The 23,990-nt window shown below is 39.1% G+C and overlaps 2 protein-coding genes across 4 annotated transcripts; one reads left to right on the top strand and one right to left on the bottom strand.

Moving 5' to 3' along the window:
• Positions 1-1,434: 1,434 nt before the first annotated feature.
• On the top strand, positions 1,435-16,977 carry TRMT10B (tRNA methyltransferase 10B). 3 transcript variants are annotated; one of them, XM_081278704.1, is made up of 9 exons: positions 1,435-1,493; positions 2,831-3,031; positions 3,502-3,610; positions 4,560-4,684; positions 6,884-7,036; positions 8,759-8,837; positions 9,703-9,770; positions 15,589-15,712; positions 16,476-16,977. In XM_081278704.1, exons 2-9 carry the CDS (start codon positions 2,846-2,848, stop codon positions 16,580-16,582), a joined length of 951 nt encoding a protein of 316 aa, XP_081134830.1. In that variant the 5' UTR covers positions 1,435-1,493; positions 2,831-2,845; the 3' UTR covers positions 16,583-16,977. The 3 variants fall into 3 exon arrangements, with proteins under 3 accessions (XP_081134830.1, XP_081134831.1, XP_081134832.1); XM_081278705.1 differs by lacking the exon at positions 1,435-1,493 and adding an exon at positions 1,772-1,884; XM_081278706.1 differs by lacking the exon at positions 1,435-1,493 and adding an exon at positions 1,818-1,918.
• A 1,645-nt stretch (positions 16,978-18,622) lies between these two features.
• On the bottom strand, positions 18,623-23,920 carry EXOSC3 (exosome component 3). Its single transcript, XM_081278708.1, has 4 exons — positions 23,573-23,920; positions 22,369-22,518; positions 20,271-20,422; positions 18,623-19,036 (listed from the first exon to the last, which is right to left on the bottom strand). Exons 1-4 carry the CDS (start codon positions 23,894-23,896, stop codon positions 18,835-18,837), a joined length of 828 nt encoding a protein of 275 aa, XP_081134834.1. The 5' UTR covers positions 23,897-23,920; the 3' UTR covers positions 18,623-18,834.
• Between the last annotated feature and the right edge of the window lie 70 nt (positions 23,921-23,990).

Genomic DNA, 23,990 nt, shown 5'->3' with positions numbered 1-23,990 from the left:
TTGGTGTTTTTCAGGCATTTCAAGACCAGTGAGTGGAATTGGAGGGAAGAAGACAGAGAGGATATGAGAGTGGGGGGGCAGGCAGGAACCTATTAGTTCAAGGCCTTAGAAAGACGGTTGGATTTTACATGTAAGTACATTGGGAAGCCACTGAGGGATCTGGAGCAGGGGATGCATAATCATCTAGCAAACAGATGTGGTGGGGATGGGAAAGCAGTGACACCAGCCAGAATGTCTTTGCTTTCCATAGGAGAGTAGCCACAAGAGCTCATTCAGTGATGAAGGGACACAAGAGCTTGGTGGTGGTGATGACGGGTCTGTTCAATATGGCTGAGTCTGAGGTATAGGGACAGGCAGGTGTGGTGTGAGCTCAGTCATAAAAGGATCATTGAAAATCATTTGAACCACTTTTCAGGCCTCACTGAGGCACTGCAAGCAGGCAGTAGGAAGCCAGGGCCAGCTTCTGAGCAAATAGCTGATAGCGCTGGGTTTTAGAAAAAGACTTAATGGGGGTGGGAGTTGGGGAGCAATGTTCTGTGTTAGTGGTTAAAAAGTGGATTGAAGCATGGGTTGCAGGGAACTGTGCAAATGAAATCCAGAGGAGAAAATGGGCCAAGGAGGGCTCCAGCCAGGCCTTAGTTTCTTGAGGAGATATTTCTGGCCTGCTTATGGTAGGGTCCCTCTGAAAGGGCATTCCCCCAGGACTGCAGGAGTGAAGGAAAGAGTAGCTAGTAGTCTTTATCAAGACAAGGCTTGGGCAAGTCACTTCATGTCCCTGGAGTCTCAGTGTCCCCATCGATGTATGAAGGGAAATGGAGGAGGGAGAGTGACCAGAGGCTATGTGCTCAGAGAAGGGCTGTGTCAGCTTGTGGACCCTGCTGGCTATGGGGAGTTGGGGAGCGCTAGGCTGAGAGATGGTGGTGATTCAAGACATGGTTTCACCTGTTTTGCAATGATCAGCCCTTGACAGCCAACAAGGCTCCTGGTCACCTACAGGAGCCCTGCACCTTTGGCAAGTGTCTGGGATTGTAATCTTCGACTAACAGATGAGGAAATCTAGGTTCTGAAGAGCATTGCGGGGCTTGGGTTGTAGCTCAGTGTTGGACAGCCTGCCTAAAATGTGTGAGACACTGGGTTAGATCCTCAGCACCACATAAAAATAAATAAAATAAAGGTATTGTGTCCATCTACCACTTTAAAAAATTTTAAAAAGGGCTGGGATTGTGGCCCAGAGGTAGAGCGCTTGCCTAGCATGCGTGAATTACTGGGTTCGATCCTCAGAACCACACAAAAATAAAATAAATGTATTGTGTACCAACAACTAAAAAATAAATGTTAAAAAATTTAAAAAATAATAGATCATTGCGTATCTTGCTGCCAAGTTGAAAACTACAATTCCCAGGATGCTGCTCGGAGCGGTATCCGGAACCGGAAGTGGGCACGGGGCGGGGCCAGATGTGCGCCGCTGCTGCTGCGCGAGGCGTTGGTCCCAGGTATGTTCGGGGCTCGTTTCCGGGTGGGGTAGGAGTTAAGAGGATCAGCATGCGAGAGTCTGCATGCTCTTGGCCGGTGGCGGCATGAGGTCGAGTGACCGCCGTACGCTGCCTTCTTAGTGCTTCCCCTTCTTGCCACGCCTCGCGCTCGCGCTCGCGGCCTGCGGGGCAGGAGGGCCCCGTGTGCTCCCGGGTCTGGAATCTGGGTGTTCTAGTGCAGGTGGGGTGCTTACCTACCATGCGCGAGGCTCTAGATTCCACTCCCAGCTCCGCAAAAAGAAAGAAAGAAAAACAATAACAACAACAGCAAAAAAACAACCAACAAAACTAATAAAAGATGTAAAATGTGAGGAGGATTTGCTTAAGTGATTTGAAGTATCATTCGAAGCCGGTAAGTTCAAAGCAGATGAATCAAGAAGTCATATGTAAGCATATAGTTTCAAGGCTAAGGAGTTAGAACTAAAAATAACTGGTTAACGAGGGTTGCCACTAGAGGTGGAAGCAGGTGGGACGGAAGATCATTACTTTTCATCAGAAATAGGTCTTTTTATCATATACATGAATCGCATATTGAACAAGCCAGGGGCATTATTTGTGCCACTCTTGGTCTCTGACACTTGACTATAGAACATTTCTGACCTGTTTTCTCTCAGATCAGAAATTACCCGAATCATGACATCATTTCTTAAGTGAGCTGTTACAGTGCTTCTCCATATTTTCCAACAAAGCATTTCTAGGGATATTTTAACAGTCACACTGGTGACTGGCTTTCAGCTGCAGTGACACACAGCTGGAGAGGGTGGTATATAGTTTGAAGAATTTTGATAGTCACCAAAACCTAGAAGAATTCTTGATTGCTTTCATGACCTTTTACCATATTTTTTTGGCTGGTTCTTCATTCTCCCATGATGTTTTTAGTATAGGACCTTGTGTGTAGTAGATGCTTAATAAGTACTTGTTAAATCACTGGTTTGAAAGTAAGTTGTTTGAAACATAGTCATACAGTGTATTTCAGAAAGAACACTCACACAATAAATAACTTGGCTGTCTGTGTCACAGTAAAAAGGAATAATCACCCATTGCTTGGAGTTGTCAGGAAATATGTTTGTCCTCAAAGAAGTATGTTTGGCTTCCTTACTACCTGCTTCTGTGCTGGATATTTCTCTGAAAGACACATGCTTTTCTTGGGTCAATAAATAGGGGTCAGTATTTTACACCTGTTTGCTCCATCAGCAGCACAGTAGTACTATTTATCTTTTGGATATAGGGAATTAGCCTTATAAGTGAAATAGTGTATTATCTCATGTAATTTTGTATTTTTCCAATCTGGTTGAAAGGACAGAGACTGGCACATGGACTGGAAATTGGAAAGGAGTGTTCAGAGAACAGAGTCACCAGAGTTGCAGGGGCAAGAAGGCATCCTAGAAGACATAGGTGAAGATGGACTCTCTGAAAGCTTCCAGCTTCTGCAGATTGATGTGGAATGTGACTGCCCAGACAGGGAGCCCCTCCCCACAAGCAGTGCAACATGGTGCTCGGTGAGTGCAGGGGGCTTTCAGTGTTGGACTGATTGTCCCCAAGACCCCTGCTTCAGGGGTAGTTACTAATAATAAAAAGAGACTGGGAATGATTTTTGTATGTTTAAAATAGTGAATTAATTTTCTGCTCATCATAATATTTCCGTTTCATTTGAGTCATGGGAAAAGTAGATAAAGTTCAAAAGAAATTTTTTTACATACCTGAGAAGGGTCAGGGAATCTAAACTGTAGGTTAGGTCCTGTCCCTGATGAATTTTACTGACATTGACCAGGTCACATATCTTTTCCAGGGCTGTATTTTCTCTAAACAGTCCAGTCTAGGTTTGTTTTTAAGATGAAATCTTTTTTTCTCTCCTAACTTTACCTGTAAATAATAATTTTAAAAAAACAATTAAGTAACTTTCTAATATTCATTTTCCTTTTTGTTGCTTATGAAGTTCTCAAACAATTTTTTTTCTGGATAACATAAGAAAAATGTCCAGAGAAAACAGAGACACTGGGAAAAGATAGTTGCAGCAAAGAAGAGTAAAAGAAAGCAAGAAAAAGAAAGAAGAAAAGCCAACCGTGTAGAAAATCCAGGTAATGATTAATGAGATTATTGATATAATCATTTATTTTTTAGCAAACTCATGTCCTCATGTTCCTAGGAGAGTAGGAATTATGTTTTAAGGAAAAACAAGTATCTGGGAGGTAGGACCCATTATCTGATTTTGTTGGGCATCAAAGTATCAAAGCAAAATTGAATGCTGCTTTTTAAATATAAGCAGTCTGGTTGACATATGTGTTTATAAACTCAGAAGTAAAGATTCCAGTAGCAACTAACATTTACACAGTACTATGTGTTGGGTTCAGTTCTAAAAATTTTACTGGACTCTCTAAGGGGAATGATTATTTCCATTTTGTAAGAAAAGCAGCAGAGACTCAGAGAAATTGAATCATATGCCTAAAGATAATTGATTTAATGAATGAATAGACAGTACTTGGATGTAAACCCAACTGTCTGCTCCAGATCCCACACTCCTCACCACTCTGCTAGACATAAATCTAATGAATGAATGAATACCTTTCATGAGTCTCAAGATTCTCTTTATGGGGGCTGGGGATGTGGCTCAAGTGGTAGCGCGCTCGCCTGGCATGCGTGGGGCCCGGGTTCGATCCTCAGCACCACAAACAAAGATGTTGTGTCCGCCGAAAAACTAAAAAATAAATATTAAAAAATTCTCTCTCTCTCTCTCTCTCTCTCTCTCTCTCTCTCTTTAAAAAAGAAAGATTCTCTTTATGTGCAAAAATAAAAGGGAAGTCTATTTTTTTTAAAGAGGGAGAGAGAATTTTTTTTAATATTTTATTTTTAGTTATCGGCGGACACAACATCTTTGTTTGTATGTGGTGCTGAGCATAGAACCCCGGCCGCACACATGCCAGGCAAGCACGCCACCGCTTGAGCCACATCCCCAGCCCCGGGAAGTCTATTTTTACAGAATATTATTCCTGTTTTCCCATTTCTTTTTTTCTGATATTTCTGCTATAGGCATCTGCCCCCAGCACAGCAAAAGATTTCTGAGAGCCTTAACCAAAGAAAAACTCTTGGAGGCCAAACATTCAGGACCAAGACTGTGTATCGATTTGAGTATGACTCATCACATGTCAAAGAAGGTAGAACATGCACTAAGCCTGGAATTCCTGCTTACCTGAGGGAGGTCCAAAGGGTACAGCCTTTATGAAGAGTATGCATCATCAGCTTCTGTAGTTCTTTAGTAATCCAGCCAAAGTGTTCTCTACACTGGGCTACTAAGTTCTGATATGGCTGTTCGAAAGAATCTGGAAGAGAACATACATCCATTGGTTTATTTGCAGATGTTACCTTGTCTTCTGTTTTGAGCCCACCACCTTTATCTCTCTGTTCATGGTGTCTTTAGTCTGGATGGAACCTTTCAGGCTCAATTCTCCAGACCCTAAATCTTTGGCCTTCTGCTGGGAAGAGGACTATTTACCTGGTAGTATGTTGTGGGGTGGTTACCTGGTGGAAGTTTTTCTTTCAGTGTATGTTTTAATTGTTTCTCATTCATCCCATTGGTGAGGGAGGGATTTTCACCCTAGGATTCTGGGGATGGTCAGATACAAAAAGTGTACTTGACAGCAGATATTAACAGCAGTTTTTTAAGTCTCATTTACTCATTGCCTTAGGGAGGAGTATTTTACACATCCCACGAAGCCACAAAAGGGGTTGTACTTGAGAATAAAATGAGCAACCAGGGTGATGGGATGTGGGCTCTGTAGTATCAAGGGGGTGAAGTGTCTCCTGGTTCCTATAGGAAGATATGACTAGTTCGTTTAGTTTTTTCCTTGAGCTGGCAGGGAACCAAAACCTGCTACTCAGGGAAAAACAGGAATTATACTGCATCCCCTTGATAAAAAGGGTTTTTAGGCTAGGGAGCCTCATCTCATCTGTAGGGGCAGAGTTGGCAAGGGAACTTGAATTAGGTCACTTGAGGTCCTCCTGTTTTCACCAGAAGTCATGGCAGCATATAATGTTCCTCAATTTTAGGCCTTATACTGCAGTAGAGACTTTAAACAAATCTCTTTGTTTTCAAACTTTCCTGTTATATGTGCTAGTGTTTAACATGTTTTTCAGAGAAACTAGGAGAATTGTAGATCTGGGGATTTACATGGAACCTCTAGCCCTCTGAAAAGGTGAACTAGGAATTCTCTGCTAATTACATTACTTGATATAGCAGATTAAATCAAATACAAAGACTTTTTTCCTCTACCAAACAAATCAAGTTAGGTTATGAGATAACCATTCTAGAATGAGGGTGGAAAATTAAAACTTCCAACCCTATGACATCTCCCTAAGTTAAGTGCAGAGATGCCAAATATTCCTGAAGAAGTATAAAAATTTCAGTAATCAGCTTCTTTTTAATAGCTTAAATAGTAAATATCAATTGATAAAGTTTAAGATAAAAGCTAACATAACTGTGGTACATATACATAATGGAATATTACTCAAACATAAAGAGTGAAATTATGGTATTTGCTGGTAAATGGATGGGACTGGAGGCTATCATGCTAAGTGAAATAAGTCGGTCTCCAAAAACCAAAGGCCACATATTCTCTCTGATATGCAGGTGCTGACTCACAGGAGGAGGGGTGGGGTGGGGAGTAGAGGTTCATCAGATTGGGACAGGGGGGATAGGGGGAAGGGAGGGAGGATGGAAATGGGAAAGACAATAGGATAATTTGGACATAACTTTCCTGTGTTAATATATGAGTACACAACCAGTGTAACTCCACACCATGTATAACCACAAGAATGGGAAGTTAAACTCCATGTACTTATGATATGTCAAAATACATTCTACTGACTGGGGTTGTGGCTCAGGGGTTGAGTTCTTATCTTTCATGCATGGGGTACTGGGTTTGATCCTCAGCACCACATAAATAAAATAAAGGTAGTGTGCCTATCTGCAACTAAAAAAATAAAAAAATTCTTAAAAAAAAATACATTCTACTGTCATGTATGACTAAAAAGTACAAATTTTTGAAAAGATAATTGGGGGGAAAAAAGCTGACATAACCAATTTATGTATTAAATATGCAAGAGTGGGGTCAGCAGAAGGGAAAATGTTTTTCCATTCACTCATCATTTCTGGGTTGATATCATCTGAACTTTCATCTGTGAGGTGTGGTATCACAGAGTGTGTAATACACTTGCATGTACTTATTTCTAGAGTTAAAGGTGCCATCCTAGTCCATGAGATTTTCTGGAATAGCATTTTGTGTAGCGATTGTTCAATAGTGAATTGAGAGTGATTTGGCATGTTTCCACCCTGAGTTGTCCTTATTTCTTTGAAGGAATTAAGTAGGCTGGCTGGACAGATCCGAAGGTTGTATGGGTCAAACAAAAAAGTTGACAGACCCTTTTGGATCTGCCTTACTGGATTCATGACAGATAGTCCCCTCTATGAAGAATGTTTGAGGATGAATGATGGATTTTCTAGTTACCTGGTAAGAATCTTTTTGCTTGTTCTTTGAATTATCTAAAAAGTAGTCATGGATTAATAGTAATTTTTTAAAATTTCTCTTATTTTGATATACAGCTGGTCTCTCTCTGTACCAAACATGTGTGAACTTTTCTTTGTCATTATTCCCTGAATAATGCAATATAACAAGTGTTTACATAGCATTTGCATTGTATTGGACAGTGTAAGTAATCTAGAGATGATTTAAAGTATACAGGAGGATATGCATAGCTTCAGTGCAACTACTAGGCCATTTCATATGTGGGACTTGAACATCCTTGGATTTTGGTATCTGTAGGAGTTCCTGGAACCAGTCCACCATGGGTACTGAGGGCACTGTAATATACATCTTTTCACTATTGCAATTTAAAATTCAGAACTTATTAGTTATTAACATTTAAATTTTTTTCTCATTCTTCCACTGCATTGGCAAGCTAATATCACCACTATTTAATAGGACTGTTTTGCTACCTGTATAGCTCATGGTAGACTATAAACTCCAGAATTATTTTTAGAAATGCCATAACTTCTTTCTTGCTCTTGGGTGCAAAACTAGGAAACATGATTTTTGGAGGAAAAGAAAGAATATCTTGGATTCCACCTCTTGGGTCCCCTTCTTCCTCTGGGAGAAGTCTTTACTGCTGTCCTTTAATAAACTTCTAATTTCTACTCTGAAAAAAAAAAAAAAAGAAAAGAAAAAAGAAAGAATATTTTTTGAAGTAGTTTAGATTCCAGATGAGTTTTAGGGAATATTAAGGTACTTTTAAACTCTTATCCTAGGATCTTATAAATGATAGATATGCAAGTGAGAATCCAGATCAGTTTCTAAGAAATGACTCTAAAAATGCCTCATGGGGACTGGGGATGTGGTTCAGTGTTGGAGTGCTTACCTAGCATTTGTGAGGTCTGGATTCAGTTTCCAGCAAAACACACACACATACACACTGCCTTATGTGTTTGCATTTTGTAGCTAGGGCTGAGCACTTGTGGTCTTCCTATGGAGATCCATAGAGGCTGTGAGTGTGCAGGGTGTGCTCTGTGGTACTGTGCAGCTGGCTATGTTGCTGTTGCTGTCTGAACAGCCCCTACTGTAGTACAGCCACTTCCAGATTTACTTCTGTATACTTTTTTTAAAAATAATTCTTGTATGTAAGCTGAACACTTACATATGGTTTCCTTACTTTTCTGTCTTATTGCTGTCTTACTGCTTTTTTTAGGCAATTTTGTCTGCTTTGAATTCTTCTTCCATTTGTTTTTCCAGAAACCCAGCTCCAGCATTTCCTTTACCAGAAGGTTGTCCCTGGTGTTGTTACTCCCTCACCTGTAGTCCTGTGTGATCCCTGTACCTCCATGAGAGCCCCATGTCACTTCTGTCTCACTTCATAGTTTCGCGTCTTTTTTTTTTTTAAGTTATAGATGGATGCTATATCTTTGTTTATTTGTTTTTATGTGGTGCTGAGGATCGAACCCAGTGCCTCACATGTGTAAGGCAAGCGCTCTGCCACTGAGCCACAACCCCAGCCCCTTTCACGTGTCTTTGCTCCCTGACCAAGTACTTTCTGAGAATAAGCTGTCAGACATGCCACTCCTTGATACACTTAGAGCTAGCTGTGCCTGATGGAAACTAGATGCCACATAACTAGCTGTTTGAACTGTGGGCCACGTTCTAACCTTATTCCTACCATATTGGGTTCTTTGCATTTTCCAGCTGGATGTAACAGAAGAAGACTGCTTTAGTTTATTTCCCCTGGAAACCCTTGTGTACCTGACTCCTGATTCAGAGCATGGTATGTATCTTACTGCACAGATTCGTATAGCACTTTGCTCCTAGCCCTTAGTTTAAGTATTCTCTGGCCATTTATTAAAGCCACTCAAGAAGTACCCAAAAAGGCATTTGTTGAACTGCTTTGCAGAGGGTGTGAACTGTACACCTTTTCTGAGCAGAGGCTTCTTCAGGTGTCCTTGATCAACTGCCGCACAGATTCAGGGTCTCCATTCTCAGGCAGTCCAGTTCCTCTGGTCAGCTTCCTTCATTGTCCCTTCTTGGGTCAGTGTTCAACATTTATATATTTTTTCCTCTAGAATATCATCCATTTCACTTAGTTTTCAAATTTATTGGTATTAAGTTGATTGTAATGTTCTCTTTTAATTATTGCTTGTTCCTCTTTAGTTTTAATTTTGTCCTTTCTGAATCTGATATTGATTTAGACCTTCTGTCTTGTTTTCTTGATTAGATATGTCAATAGGTTATCTATTTTATTGGTCTTTTTTTTTTTTTTTTTGGTACCGGGGATGATTGAACTCAGGGGCACTCAACCACTGAGCCACATCCCCAACCCTATTTTGTATTTTATTTAGAGACAGGGTCTCACTGAGTTGCTTAGGGCCTTGCTTTTGCTGAAGCTGGCTTTGAACTCATGATCCTCCTGCCTCAGCCTCCCAAGCTGCTCGGGTTACAGGCATTCGTTATCGTTCCTGACTTTTATTGGTCTTTTTAGAGAATTAATTTTTGGATTCATTGAACAAGTCTAAAATCTTTATTTTCTATTCATTAAATTTCAACTTATTGTTAATATTTCTTTTCTTTTGCTTTCTTTGGATTTTGAAATTATAAAACGGATTTGATCTCAATGGCCTTCATTTTTTCATTAGCTCTTCAAGATGTTGACCTAAACAAAGTTTACATCCTTGGTGGACTTGTGGATGAAAGCATTCAGAAAGTAAGTATACATTTTGGCCCCAACATCTATATTTTGAAAAGTAGTGCTTACTTTTATAGATGATTGCCCTGTTGTAATTTTACCCAAAGAGTCTTGGAGCTTAGGGGGACAGGAAGAAAGAGCCTGTTCTTCTACGGTGGCTCTCTATCAGTGCATTCCTTCTTCTCACCAGCAGTTTGTTTATATTTACTAAATAGTATATGTTATGTAGCTATTAAATTTTATAATGGATATAATAGTTAACATGTACATAAAGGAGTATAGGGAAAAGTAACTCTCTCTCTCCCCCTATTCCCTAAGGCATTCGCTGTTTTCTTATATGTTCTTATGGTCAGCTTTTTCACTGCTCTGATTAAAAGATCTGACCAGGAAAATTTTAAAGGAGGAAAGGTTTATTTGAGGGCTCACAGTTTCAGAGATCTTAGTCCATAGAAGGCCGGCTCCATTCCTTGGGGCTTGAGGTGAGGTAGGACATCATGGCGGAAGAGTATGGCAGAGGGAAGCAGCTCACATAGTGATCAGAAAGCAGAGAGAGGTTCTACTTGCCGAGATACAAATATATACCCCAGAGCCCCGAGTTCCCACCTCCTCCAGTCACACCCTCCCACTTCAGTTACCACTCAGTGAATCCCTTTTTGGGGATTAATTCACTGGTTGTGTTGACATTTTTTCAAGCTAGTCATTTATCCTTTGAACCTTTTTGCATTATCTCACACTTGAGCTTTTTGAGGACACCTCACATCTAAACCATAACATGTGACCTTCTTTTTTTTTTTTAAATATATATAATTTTTTATTGTACACATTGCCTTTATTTTATTTATTTATTTTTTCTGTGGTGCTGAGGACTGAACCTAGCACTTCACGCATTCTAGGTGAGTGCTCTCCTGCTGAGCCATAACCCTAGCCCCAACATGTGTCCTTCTTGATATGTTTTGTGATCCCACAAGTATATGTTGGTGGGTCTATTTTATATAAATGTTTTTGTAGGTTTTATGTTTTTATATTTTTTCCATATGTGTGATACACATATATGAAACATATTTAGCTCAAATGATAGTCAACTTAATTGCATTTATTTTTAATTCATTAGTGTTCCATGAATTCATAATGCTAACTTATATGCATTAACTTATATTATAATATTATGTATTATATGCATTAACTTATATAACTTATAATATAATGCAGGACTCTCTTATAGAATATCAACTAATAACCACAATAAGGGGGGCAGGGAAGAAATATAAGTTCATTGGATTAGACAAAGAGTAATGAAAGGTAGCAAGGAGGAATGGGAATAGGAAAGACAGTAGAATGAATCAGACATAACTCTCCTATGCTCATATATGAATATACAACCAGTGTAACTCCACATCATGTTCAACCACAGGAATGGGATTCTAATTAGGATAGGTTATACTCCATGTATGTATAGTATGTCAAAATACATTCTACTGTCATATATATCTAAAAAGAATGTATTAAAAAATTTTTAAAAAAGAAGACACAGCTAATAAGTGAGGGATGTATAATAGAATTAGAATATTAATGTTTTTATCACTCTTAATGTAGTCATCAACTCAGGCAATTGATAAATGAAAAGTTGTGGAGGAACCATTTACATGGTCTCAAAGTACCATAATACAAAAATAAATAAATAAATTACCACTTAAAAAAAAAAAGTACCATAATACAGATTATAAAAGCAAAAATATGCTATTAAATTGAAGCAATCTGTCTAATCCAAATTTGATCAAACATAGTATCATAAATAGTGACATTGTGTGCCTCCTGGTGTGATAGAATCTCACCTGTGATGTGATATATTCTTACTCGAGAATGTTTAAACTGAATTTAATGATGAGGAAACAGACAAATCCAGACTGAGGGCCATTCTGCAAGACAAAAAATCTTGCAAAAAAAAAAAAAGCCAATGTAATAGAAACTAAAATAGAAGGCATCTGTTGTAAATTAAAGAGATTAAAAAAACAAAAAACATAGCCTGGCACAGTGGTGTCACTTATAGCTTCAGCTACTTGGGAGAATGAGATAGGAGGATCACATGAGCTTTAGAGCCCTGGGGTCAGCCTGGGAAATATAGTGAAGTCCATCTCAAAAATATATGAATAACTGGACATGGTGACACACCTGTAATCCCAATGGCTTGGGGGGATAGCGAGTTCAAAGCCAGCCTCAGTAAGACCCTATCTCTAAATAAAATACTAAATAGGGCTGGGGATGTGGCTCAGTGGTTGAGTGCTCCTGAGTTCAATCCCCATTACAAAAAAAAAAAAAAAAAAAAAAAAAAAAATATATATATATATATATATATATATATGAATGGATAAAAGTAATGGTCAAATACAGTGATCCTTGGTTGGATTCTGGCTAAAAAGACATTTGAGGGATAGTTGGGGAGCTTTTAATATAGATATGTATTAAGTGATTTTACAGAATTATTGATGAATTTCTTAAAAATTTCTGACACACTCAGAAAAAGGTATTATGGCAAGGCAAGAGAATATCATTGTTCTTAGATGCATGCTTAAGTATTTTTGTGAAGTGTTGTGATGTCTATAGCTTACTTTCAAATTGCTTCAGCATAATGAACCTGTGTCTATACAGAGATAAGCAAATTTGATAAAATGATAATAACTGGCGAATGTAAGCTGGGCATGGTGGTGCACACCTGTAATCCCTGTGGCTCTGAAGGCTAAGGCAGGAAGATTGCAAGTTCAAAGCCAGCCTTAGTAACTTAGTGAGGCCCTAAGCAACTTAGCGAGAACCTATCTCAAAATAAAAAATAAAAAGGTGAGGGGATGTGCCTCAGTGGTTAGCACCCTGGGTTCAATCCCCAGTACCAAACAAAAAACAATAATGGCAACTGGTCAATGTAGATGACAGGAACGGATATTGATTACATTATTATTTTAGCTTTTCTTAGGTTTGAAATATTTCAAAATAAAAACTTGGGGGAGGATAGCCTTATTTAAGAGACAAGATTACTATTTACCCAGCAAATTGACACTATTCTTCTGTAGCAGGTATACAGCCCCTTTTTTGAGGCAGTAAAACCCAGAGGGTCAGTGAGTAATCTCTAGATTTGCAGTTTTAACACGTCCTCTTTTATCTTTTTATCATTTAAACTGAAGACAACTGGTACAAAAATGTCAGATGTGTAAAACTTTTTGTTTCTTACTGGAGATTTTGGCTTTTTCAGGGCCATACATTAAAAACAACATTTCTTCAAGGAAAGTCATTTATTTTGGATTATGCAAAAAATAAACTACTTTGTAAGCTCTCAGGGTAGCATCTAGGCATCCTACTAACTTTGAATTCTGTACTGTAGTTCAAAGTGATTGTACTGAGTTAGGGCCACAAGTGTTTAAATGGCAGATAGCTCATCTGTGCAAAATACTATTACCCTTCTTCAGTGAAATCCTATCAGCCATGCCTATCCCATACTAATTGCATCACTTAACATTTTTGGAAGTCTTCTCATGGAATTCTGTTTCATGTCAGTCTGAGGCAGGTGATCTAGTGTATTAATCAGGGTTTTCTAGAGGAGCAGAACTAATAGGATTTATAGAGATGTCTATAATCTATATTCTTATGATTATAAAAAGGGAATTTATTAGACTAGATTGCAGAAACTAGATAGTCCCACAGTGATTGTCTGCAAGCCGGAGAGCTGAGGAACCAGTAGCTGCTCAGTCCAAGAATCTGGAGTCTCAGAACAAAAGGGCCCAGTGGTCTAGCTTCTGTCCGGGATCAAAGGCCTGGAAACTCCCTGGAGAGTTACTGGTCAGAGTCTGCTTTGGAAGAGTGAAAGAGCTGGAGTCTGATGTCCTCAGGTGATTGCATAGCAATCCAAGCACTAACTCAAGAAGAACAGAGTTTGCATCCACTGTTGCTTCCTCATTCTTCTGCATTTTTGTTCTATTCAGGGCCCCAACCAACTGGACCTTGCAGCCCACATTTAGGGTGGGTCTCCCCTTTGAGTTACTGTCCCATATGCCAACCATTCCTAGAAACACCCTCATTGACACACTCAGAAGCCTCTTAATCTTAGGTATCACTTAATCCAATCAAATTGACAATTCAGGATTGGCCATCACATCCAACATCTAAGCAGAATAGATGTTAGACCTCCTTATACACAAGGTTGTAACTCATGTTGACCAGTAAGTTATAGGACGATAAATTAAAGGATGTTGACAAGCTAGAACAAGTTCAGAAGAGGCTAACCTGAATGATGAAGGGACTTAAAACTAAGTTACAGTCAAAGAAGACTGACAGAACTGAAATTATCAGTCTGGAGACAATAGCATCCATAGGGAATGAATGATCCCTGACTTAAAGTATCTGAATGGCCATCTTGTGGCAGGGCCATTTTACTTGCTTAATTGGGATAAAAGACCTAGATAAATGAGTAGAGGGCTAAAGGCAAATGGAAAATTTGTTTCAATATCAAGATAATTTCCTGCTATCTGGTACCATCAATTTGAAATGGGTCCCCCCAGGGTATATGAACTCTGTCACGATGGCTGTCCATCTAGAGGCCAGATAGCCAATGGGAAAGAGGTTATAAAGGATAGACAAACACTGGGTAGGTGGTTGAAGTGAAATAGTCAATATAGGGGCTGAGGTGGTAGGTCAGTGGTAGAGCACTTACCTAGCATGTGTTAGGCCCTGAGTTTGATTCTTAGCACCACATATAAATAAATAAAATAAAAGTCCATCGACAACTAAAAGTTTTTTTTAAAATATAAAAAGTAAAATAAAAGTAGTCAACATGGCTGAGGCCCCCTCTAAACCCAAATGTAGTAATTATCCTTGTGATCTAAACCTTTCTCTTTAATCCTGATATCTTTAAAAAGATTGTAAAAAGAAAAAAATCTTTCCTGTGTTTCTTACATGGTAGTGAATGTTGTGAAGCTTCAGTTGTGGCATCTCATAGAGTCATCAGTTCTGTGCACTGACCCTCGGGAACTTTAGATGGTTGGACTTTTTAAGTTCTTTGATTCTGCCCTTCCTTTTGATGGGATTGTTGAATCTTACACTTCAGTGCTGTCTTTTTTTAAACTTTATTTATTTATTTTTTTATGTGGTGCTAAGGATCAAACACAGTGCCTCACCCATGCTAGGCAAGTGCTCTACCACTGAGGTACAGCCCCAGCCCCTCAGTGCTGCTTTATTGCTAGCTGCCTAATTTTCTTGAATCCTGTTTTCCTTTTCTTTCATTTGCTGCTGTCAATTGACTGAGCTTAAAACACCAGATATCCAGAATCAAGTCTTACTTAGTTCAGGCCAGGAGCAGTCTCTGGTTAAACTGCTTAGGCTCTTTGAAGCCTTGTAGCTGTAGTCTGCTTCTTTTGCTTATTTTATTTGTCTTATAAGTGGTAGTAAACGGAAGCTTGTGAATAAATGGTCCCCAGAAAGTGAGGTGTTGCTGCCATTTCTTACTTGGGATGAGTACTCTTCATTTTCTGAAGTTTCTTCCATTCTAACATATACTACTTATTTTTTATATGTATTTTTTCAGTTATCAATGGACGTTTAATTATACGCTGAAAACCAAACCCAGTGCCTCACACATGCTAGGCAAGCACTCCACCACTGAGCCACAACCCCAGCCCTAGACTCATATTTTTAATGTTTGTCTCTGTGATTACTGATGGAAACTAGCATAGGCATAAATGGGAATCTCACAGTTTGCTATGCATATTACATGATTACAATTCATGTCCATATGTGTGATAATAATTCATTTATAATTTTTATAATATGAAAAATATTTAACTTTGATTTACAGAAGGTGACATTTCAAAAGGCCCAGGAGTATTCTGTCAAGACAGCCCGCTTACCAATCCAGGAATACATGGTCAGGCTCCAGAATGGGAAAAACTATCATTCAGAGATATTGGCTATCAATCAAGGTACTGCTTACGTGGCCCTTGCCCAACATACATTAGTTCTGAGGCCGCTATATTGCATTAAGTATAATGTCCTTTGACTCAGTCTCCTGTGACTTATATGCCTGGACTTCATCGTGTGCATTTTGTGACATGTATTCTGGCTACCAAGAGGCATTTTTTTTTTTTTTTTTTTTTTTTAAAGAGAGAGTGAGAGAGGAGAGAGAGAGAGAGAGAGAATTTTTAATATTTATTTTTTAGTTCTCGGCGGACACAACATCTTTGTTGGTATGTGGTGCTGAGGATCGAACCCGGGCCGCACGCATGCCAGGCGAGCGCGCTACCGCTTGAGCCACATCCCCAGCCCCAAGAGGCATTTTTAATTTTCTTCCTGCTTCCCAACTACATTAAGGATAGTTGAAATTGTTCTCCTTGCCTATGATCTGCCTTCAACCCTTCATTGATTGATGAATTCCTATTTGTTCCTCAGAGTTCAATTCAAGAACATGTAAGCTAACTTTCCTTCCCCTCCCAAGCCATGTCAGGGCCCCTTCTTTGTTGACTGTGTTTCTGTATTGCAGTATTGCCCATTCACAGGCCTGTATCTTAGTGTAGTATGAGGTCCTTATGGTAAGGCAACACTGTGTCTTTGCCTCTGTCCTGGTACCATGTGAGATGCAGAGGACATATGTTCAATAAAATATACTGGAACACCCATTTTTCTCATTATTTATTTACTAGTTCTCTTTTCTCATATGGTTGTTGTCTTCTGTTTACCTTTTAACAGTGTTTGATATCCTGTCCACTTTCTTGGAGACTCACAACTGGCCTGAAGCATTGAAGAAAGGAGTTTCTTCGGGAAAAGGCTATGTTCTTCGAAATTCAGTGGAATAACGGGCAGCCTAAGATTGCAGCTGCAGGAGATGAAGTGCCTGAGGTGTTTCAACCAAAGAAAAGGGCAGAGGGTAGTAGTGGCATATACTTGCGTTTACTTGATATCTTGGATCTTCATAGTGTAAACTAATGACAGGGACCATATTTTATGCTTTTGCATTGTCCACAGTGCCTGGCTCACAGGAAGTGCCCTGATCAATGTTTAAAAAAAAAAAAATTATATAACAAGGATTAGCTCTAAAACTACATGACTTTGGATATGTTAATTAATCTTTTATACTTCTCTATTTGTGAAAGACCCTACTTTTAGAGACTGTTTATGTGGCAAAATAATTGTTATATCAATTATTTTATATATACTAAACTGGCATTAAATTGTATGACTTTCTCCAGCTGCCTCTGAGTATGCTGATTTTTCCAGCTGAGTGAAATGCTGCACATAAGCTTTGCAGAATCTGCCTGACCTGACCTATCTACTTTGAGCCCCCTTAGCACACTTTGTTCCCGCCTGTGGCTCTCACCCAGTACTCCCTTGTTCTGAATATAGGAATGCAGGGCCTCTCTCTTCCAATTTGTGTGAATAGTTTTGCATTCTGAGCCTTGTACAAACTACATTCTTCATATATATATTTGTAACAAATTAAAAAGCAAAACCAAAGTATTGATGAATCTTAGAAAATGTTGTGTTCTGACATGCAAGCATGTTAATCTACCTCTTATCAAATATACTTCCTTTTTTTGTGTCCTATATACAGTTGCTTCATATTGGGGTAGTTAACCTGCTAGCAAATTCAGAAAATGTTTTATCTCAGAACCAAAGGTTATTTTGCTTTGTCTGCATCCCTTACCATTTAATCCTTTGTGAATTATGGTCATTTGATAAATATCAGTGTTTTTTTTTTTTAACTAAAATAGGCCATCCTTCAAAAAACATCTTTATGAACACATGCTTCTTAATCGGTACCAACATAATGAATAAGTGCTATAATCTCTTTCATCCTAAAGGGACTACGTAGGTAGGCTTCAAGGAGCCCATAGCTATTTTAAGAGGTCTGATCCCAGAACTACTGAGCTTTTATCATCTGCCAGTCTTCGTTTTAACCTAAAAGGGCATTGGTTAGTACACCAAATAGCATGGAAGAATTTTCTCATGAACCCCTTCACAGACCTCTCCCATTTATGCAAAACCCAAGCAGGTATACTTTGTTTGCCTTCTAGAAAATGGTTGTCAAAATTTGGCCAGACTTGAATTCAGAAATCCTCATCATGTTGAAATTTGTGTAACAACAAAAAGCCAAATATGTCCAAAATATTCTGTTAACGTGCAAATGAAATATCCAGTTGTTGGATTTTTATTTTTTGTACCGGAAATTGAATCCAGTGGTGCTTAACCACTGAGCCACATCCCTAGCACTTTTTTGTATTTTGAGACGGGTCTCACTGAGTAGCTTAGGGCCTTGCTTAAATTGCTAAGGCTGGCTTTGAACTCGAGATCCTCCTGCCTCAGCCTACTGATCTGCTAGGATTACAGGCATGCGCCACAGCACCAGCCGAATTTTTTTAACAATCATGAATTTTTCAGTCTAAGAAAATACCCTGTAATTAATTCCACTTTGAAAAACATACATACACCTAGTGCTTGGGAATGTAGGATAACCTTAATCTTGTGCCTCAGTTTCTTCAACTATGAGGATAAATGTCTTCTATAGTTACTAGGAATAAATTTCTTAATCCATGTGAAAACACTTGGAACAATACATGCTGCATGATAAACATTATTATCATAATGTTTATGATAATAATGTTTATTAGTAAGCTTTACTCTTCCACTTACTAATGGGATTACAGGAGACTTGTGTTTATTTACCTCTATATACTTTTTATGTATTCTACATTTCCTTTGGTAAGAAGTTTTACCATAATGATCAGAAAATATTTTAATGCCAACTTCTTGTTCTTATTGAAGCTGCCTCTAGCAAAATGGAGTTGACTTCAAATAAGTAAGCCATGATACTTTTTAGTAAATTTTATTGTATAGAACATACAAACATGGTTTTTAAAAATTTTTCTCACCCACACAAGAACATGAGTGAAAACCAGTAACTTTCTTATAAAAATATTTTATTTAGAAGACAAAATTCACATCTTGTCTTCTGAAGATTTAATAGGGAGAGATTAACCTGAAAAAAAAAAATTCCCAGGAAACTCATAGTCTCTTGGCTCAAATGACCCACTGAAGAAGTCCACATGTATCAATTTTCTGCCAATCTGGCAAAGATTTGTTTTCTTTGATCTGCTGTCATGTGTTCACAAGCTTCTAAAATATTTGCCAAAATTAAAGTTTGCTGAATGGTTTTTGCCTTTACCCATATTCTTCCATTCATTCCAAACACAATCTCCAGTGGATAGAGTTTTCCCACTTCCTGTATGATTTCACATTCTGGAGCTAATAACCTAGTGGTAAAGAGGAATAAAAATGAAATTTAATAAAAAGGTAGGATGTGTTCTAGATCTCCTTCAGAAGGAGACTCCTTTTCTGAACTATTAAGTTATTTAAGGCACTGTCATCATCACACTAAGAATAAGGCATAAAATGACACTTACTGTTCTCTTTATATTCCACTCCACCCCATTTAGATGGGGTCTTGCTATGTTGCCCTAGTTGGCCTCAAGAACCTCTTGCCCTCAATTTCTTGAGTAGACTGGATTAAAAACATGTGCCACTATACCCAGCTCACAGCCCCCTTTCTTCCAAAAAGTTTTAACACTTTTCAGAGGTATACCAGAGGTCACAGTAATGAGCTACCTCACTACAAAGATGTCAAACTCCTTCTGTCATCAACATAGCATAATATGTAAAGTTCTTCCCAGAGATTGTCAGAACACTTAATTCTGGACTTTAAAATCATAGTTTTTTGTTTCGTTTTGTTTTTTAATTACCAACAGTATTAAAAGAACACATTAAATTTGTTTTCCTGATCATGTAAGTTATTCCCTAGTATTAAATTCAATGCTTGGAGAAAAGCACTGGCTCTATGAAAGTACAAAGGTACTATCTAGTTAAATAACAGGCTTCTCTAACATCACCCCAAACAATCTCCAATCTGCAGAATGGGTAGAAAGGAAAGGCACAGAAGATAGATCTGAACTTCAGTGCCTACAGAAGTAAACAGCTAGGCAGATAAAGATCCAAACACCTAATGAAGAGACTCTCCTGAGTGGGAACTACCAAGTCAGAATAACAGGAACCTTCTGTAAATGATATCTAACTTTGAGGATCCATCAGTCTAGCTGCATTTGGCCACCCTTAGTGAAATCTGATAATTTTGTACAAATGCAGATACACCTGTATTCAAGTGACTTAGAATGAGGAAAGGCCAGTTTTCACATTTAGGCTGAGTATGTTGGTTATAAGGAGCGGCGGGCCTCTGGTAGAGAAGAAATGAAAAGGACAGAGTTGAAACATGAAGGATGAATCACCACACTGTAAACAACACAGCCAAATACATCTAAATTTGAAACACTGACATTAAAAAAGGGCAGAACTAAATTTATGAGTTTATAAAGAGGCTAAATGGATATTGATTTTTAACTCAGAAGAAAGTGGATGTTATTAACAATCCAAATTTCAAAGCAGGTGTAGTAAAAATAAAAGAACATAGGCAAGCTAGAAGGCATTAGGACTTACTTTCTAATTAGGCCCAAAGTCACTTTAAAAAGCAGACCATCATGTCCAATCACACCCATTCCATTAGCTCGTCCACAGCTGTCAATACAGACCATCTCTGGTTCCATATCTTTATTAGCAACTACAAATTGACCATAGATGAGATCTCCAACCTACAAGACATTAAAAGAATAATTGAATCCTCTCAGCATGCCATGCTACAAAAGCTGCTATTGACTCTTTTTCATAGGCAGCAATACCAGCATCCTATAGTTGGCTAATGGGCTGATTACACCCTAGGATTCCACATTGGAGTTGAGTCTTCAAAGGCAAAATTAATACATGTAACCCTCCCTTCACCCTCCAAGAAATCATTAGAGTAGGAATCATCTCAAAGCCAAAGAATACTCTTCAACATTGTGTTGCTCAATATGGTAACCAGTACCCATGTATTTATGTAAATTTACATTTAAGTTAATTAAAATTAGATATTTGAAATTCAGTCCCTCGGTTGTATTAGCCACATTTCAGATGCTCAACAGCCCTGTGTAACTAGGAGCTACCATATTGGTGCAGATGTAAAATAGAACCATCATATAAAGTTCTATTAACACTATTCTGAATAATTACGGATTTATAGAGAAGAAGGAAAAACCTGGCATGCAAATTATTATAGAACAGTGGTAATTAACAGATACTTCTCTATACATGATTTGCTTAAAAACCTCACAGAACTGAATTTCAAAATGATGAAACTAAGGAAAGGAGTGTGTCACATTAGATTGGATAGAGAGAAAGGATGGGAGAGGAGAGGAGGAGTAGGGAGGATAGGAAGGGCAGCAGAATAAAATAGACAATATGATTGATGTATGTACATTCCATGTATGTATTATATGTCAAAATACATTCTGCTGTCATGTATGACTAAAAAATAAAAATAAAAATAAATCATATGGTAAAAAGAAAAAAGAAACTAAGGAAATGGAGAATGAATTATTTTCTTCTCAAAATGTTTATTAAGTACCTATTGTTTGCTGATGACTACAAGAACCAGAGAGGGACAAAACACTTTTTGTCTTTCAGAAGCATTTAATCTTGGAGGACAGAGGGAATAGACATGTAAACAACAAAATTCCTTCAGGGCTAAATGTCTACCTGCCAGGGCAGATATAAAAGTGACAAATAGCAATAGCTTTACAGAGGTGGTATGTTTAGCCTTGGCCTCAAAGGATGAGCATGTGTTCTACAGACTGAGGAGATAATCAAATCCAGACAGAGGGAACAGCATGAGCAAATGTACAAGAGCAGGAAATAATTCATTTATGTTTGTATGGGTTAAGCATGGCTGTATGATGGATATAATATGGATGAGAGAAGTGTATAATGCCAAGGAGTTCTGCAGGCTTTGAAGAATCTTTAAAAATTTTTTGTTTTTCAAGAAAGGGAGTATGTGAAGATGTCATTTCTCAAAAGCCTGAATGGAGGGGTAAAAGTATATAAGCAGGAATGTTAATGAGGAGACTACTGAGTCCTGCCAAAAGGAAGCTGACATCTGAACTTATGAAGTGGAGATAAAGATCAGAGAGTCAAAGAGAATCAAAATAGGGTTAAATAACTATGACTTATAAGAGGTGGATGGAAAGGTGAATAGAAGTCAAAATTTCTGGCTGGGTAGACATAAGAATATAGCTATAGTATCTAAAAAGCCCAAACTGAAAATCTGCAATAACAAGTTTACTCCTAAATCAGCTCTAAGGACCTCTAAGCAAGATGGATGGCTTACAATATTAATGATTTGCCTTTCCTCCTGAAGCCTATGGCTGATATCCCTGTGCAGTAGATATGGACATGACATATAACAATGGAGAAAACAGATATAAACTTTTAACTCAATAGAGATCAAATATCACAAGAACCAATGTAGTGGCTCTGGTCCGGCACTGGATAATCTGAAGAACTCTTGGAGCCTAGGACATTAAGCAGATGCTTAGAGTCTATCCTGTAGAACTAGGAAAACAGTTCATGCTTTGGAGACAATTCAGGTAGCCTTTGGGGCAGATAAGTATTCTGAGAAATGGATATTTTTCTTACTATTGAAACCAAATAATCCCATCATTACCTGCACATTTGGTCTGTTTCTTTTAGTTGCACCTTCAAATGCCAAATAAGACAAAGAAGCTGGTTCACTCCCTCCAACATCAACTTTGAATATATCTCCAGATTTAGCAGTCACTATGCCAATCACATGGTCTCCTTTCACTGGTACATACTACAAAAAACATCAGAACAAACAGTCATAAACAACAAGGAATCAATGGAAGATATCTTCATTAAGTCCTTAGTCCTTGTTTTTCATTAAAGAGATGTTTAAAATATTTTAAAATTCAAGTTTACAAACTCATATAAGTCTTACATAAAACAATGATACTATTTCAATAAAAGAAAATCACAACATGAACTCTTGGGTTTGCAGGGTTTTTTGTTTTTTTCCGCTCCCCCCCACCCGCCCCCTTAGTACCCTGTAGTACTAGAGATCAAGTGCAAGGGTCTTTTATCTAGGACCTACATCCCCAGGGCAATCCTCACCCCCTTTTTGAGGCCAGGTCTCACTGCGTTGCAGAAGCTGGTCTTGAACTTACAATCCTTCTGCCTCGGCCTCCCAAGATGCTGGGATTACAGGTGTGCACTACAGCACCTAGCAGGGTCTACCTTGCACAGGCTCATCTCAAATTCCTAGCTCAGATGATCCTCATACTTCACCCTCCTCTGTAGCTAGGACAACAGGCCCGTGCCCCCAGCCCGGCTTTGCAGTCTCTGATAGTCTTGTTAATTTGAGGCAGTATCCCATACTTAAGCATTATTACCAAAAAGCCCTAACTTCTGTTGCACGCAGGAGCAGTAAGTAGCACAGGGATGCTTAAAGCCAAGGAAGACCATTCCATTATCAAGACAAATTTTTCTATATAAAAGTTCTTAATTATTCTAAGAGCATTTTAACTCCCTGTGACTTCCATTCACTGAGGCTGGTCCTGCCATCTGGGATTCCAAAGGCAAGCCTACAGCTTCTTGACCTTTGGATTTTGAAGACAATCATGACACAGGGTCTCTAGAGGCTTTCTCTCCTGATCGCTCTTCTTAAGCAACGTTTCTATTGTTCGTAGTCCCTCTAAAAAGGACAGAGGTAAGCAAAAGACTACGATGCCTCTAAGCGAACCTTGACAAAATGAGGGCTCCAGGGCCCGGGCCCTGCTTCTTCCAGGAAGTCACCTAGGCGCAGGATTAGACTTTCACTACCGCCCCGCCCCTCCGAAGTCTCAGCTCACCCGCTTCTGTTGCGAGTCCACCCAGTAAACACCACCACTGCTGCCACTCCCGGGGTCCTTGTGACGGAGACGGCCACACTTTGTAACCAGCAGGCGGTCTCCGCAGCGCCGCAAGCCGGGGCCACACACTACGCGTAACCGCGAGCGCGTCCCAGCATTAAGGCGCAACGGTCGCTCCCCTGCACCACCAGGGCCTTCCACATCCTCCTGTTCCGGCAGCAGCAGCTCCTCACCCGGGAGCACCACCTGATCGAGTACTGTGCACGCAGCTCGTGCCCTGCCACCCGCGAGAGATTCAGCCGCAAACTGCATGGCTTCAGCCATTCTGAAGCGGCCACCAACCACCACTTCCGGTACCCCGTTTCCGTTTCCTGCCCCTCCTCCAATCCCCAATGCCCTCAGGGTCTTCCGTTTCCGT

This window comes from Spermophilus citellus (assembly GCF_964194105.1).
Source record: "Spermophilus citellus genome assembly, chromosome: 2".
Classification (NCBI taxonomy): domain Eukaryota; kingdom Metazoa; phylum Chordata; class Mammalia; order Rodentia; family Sciuridae; genus Spermophilus; species Spermophilus citellus.
This window is presented reverse-complemented; position numbering and strand designations above follow the sequence as displayed.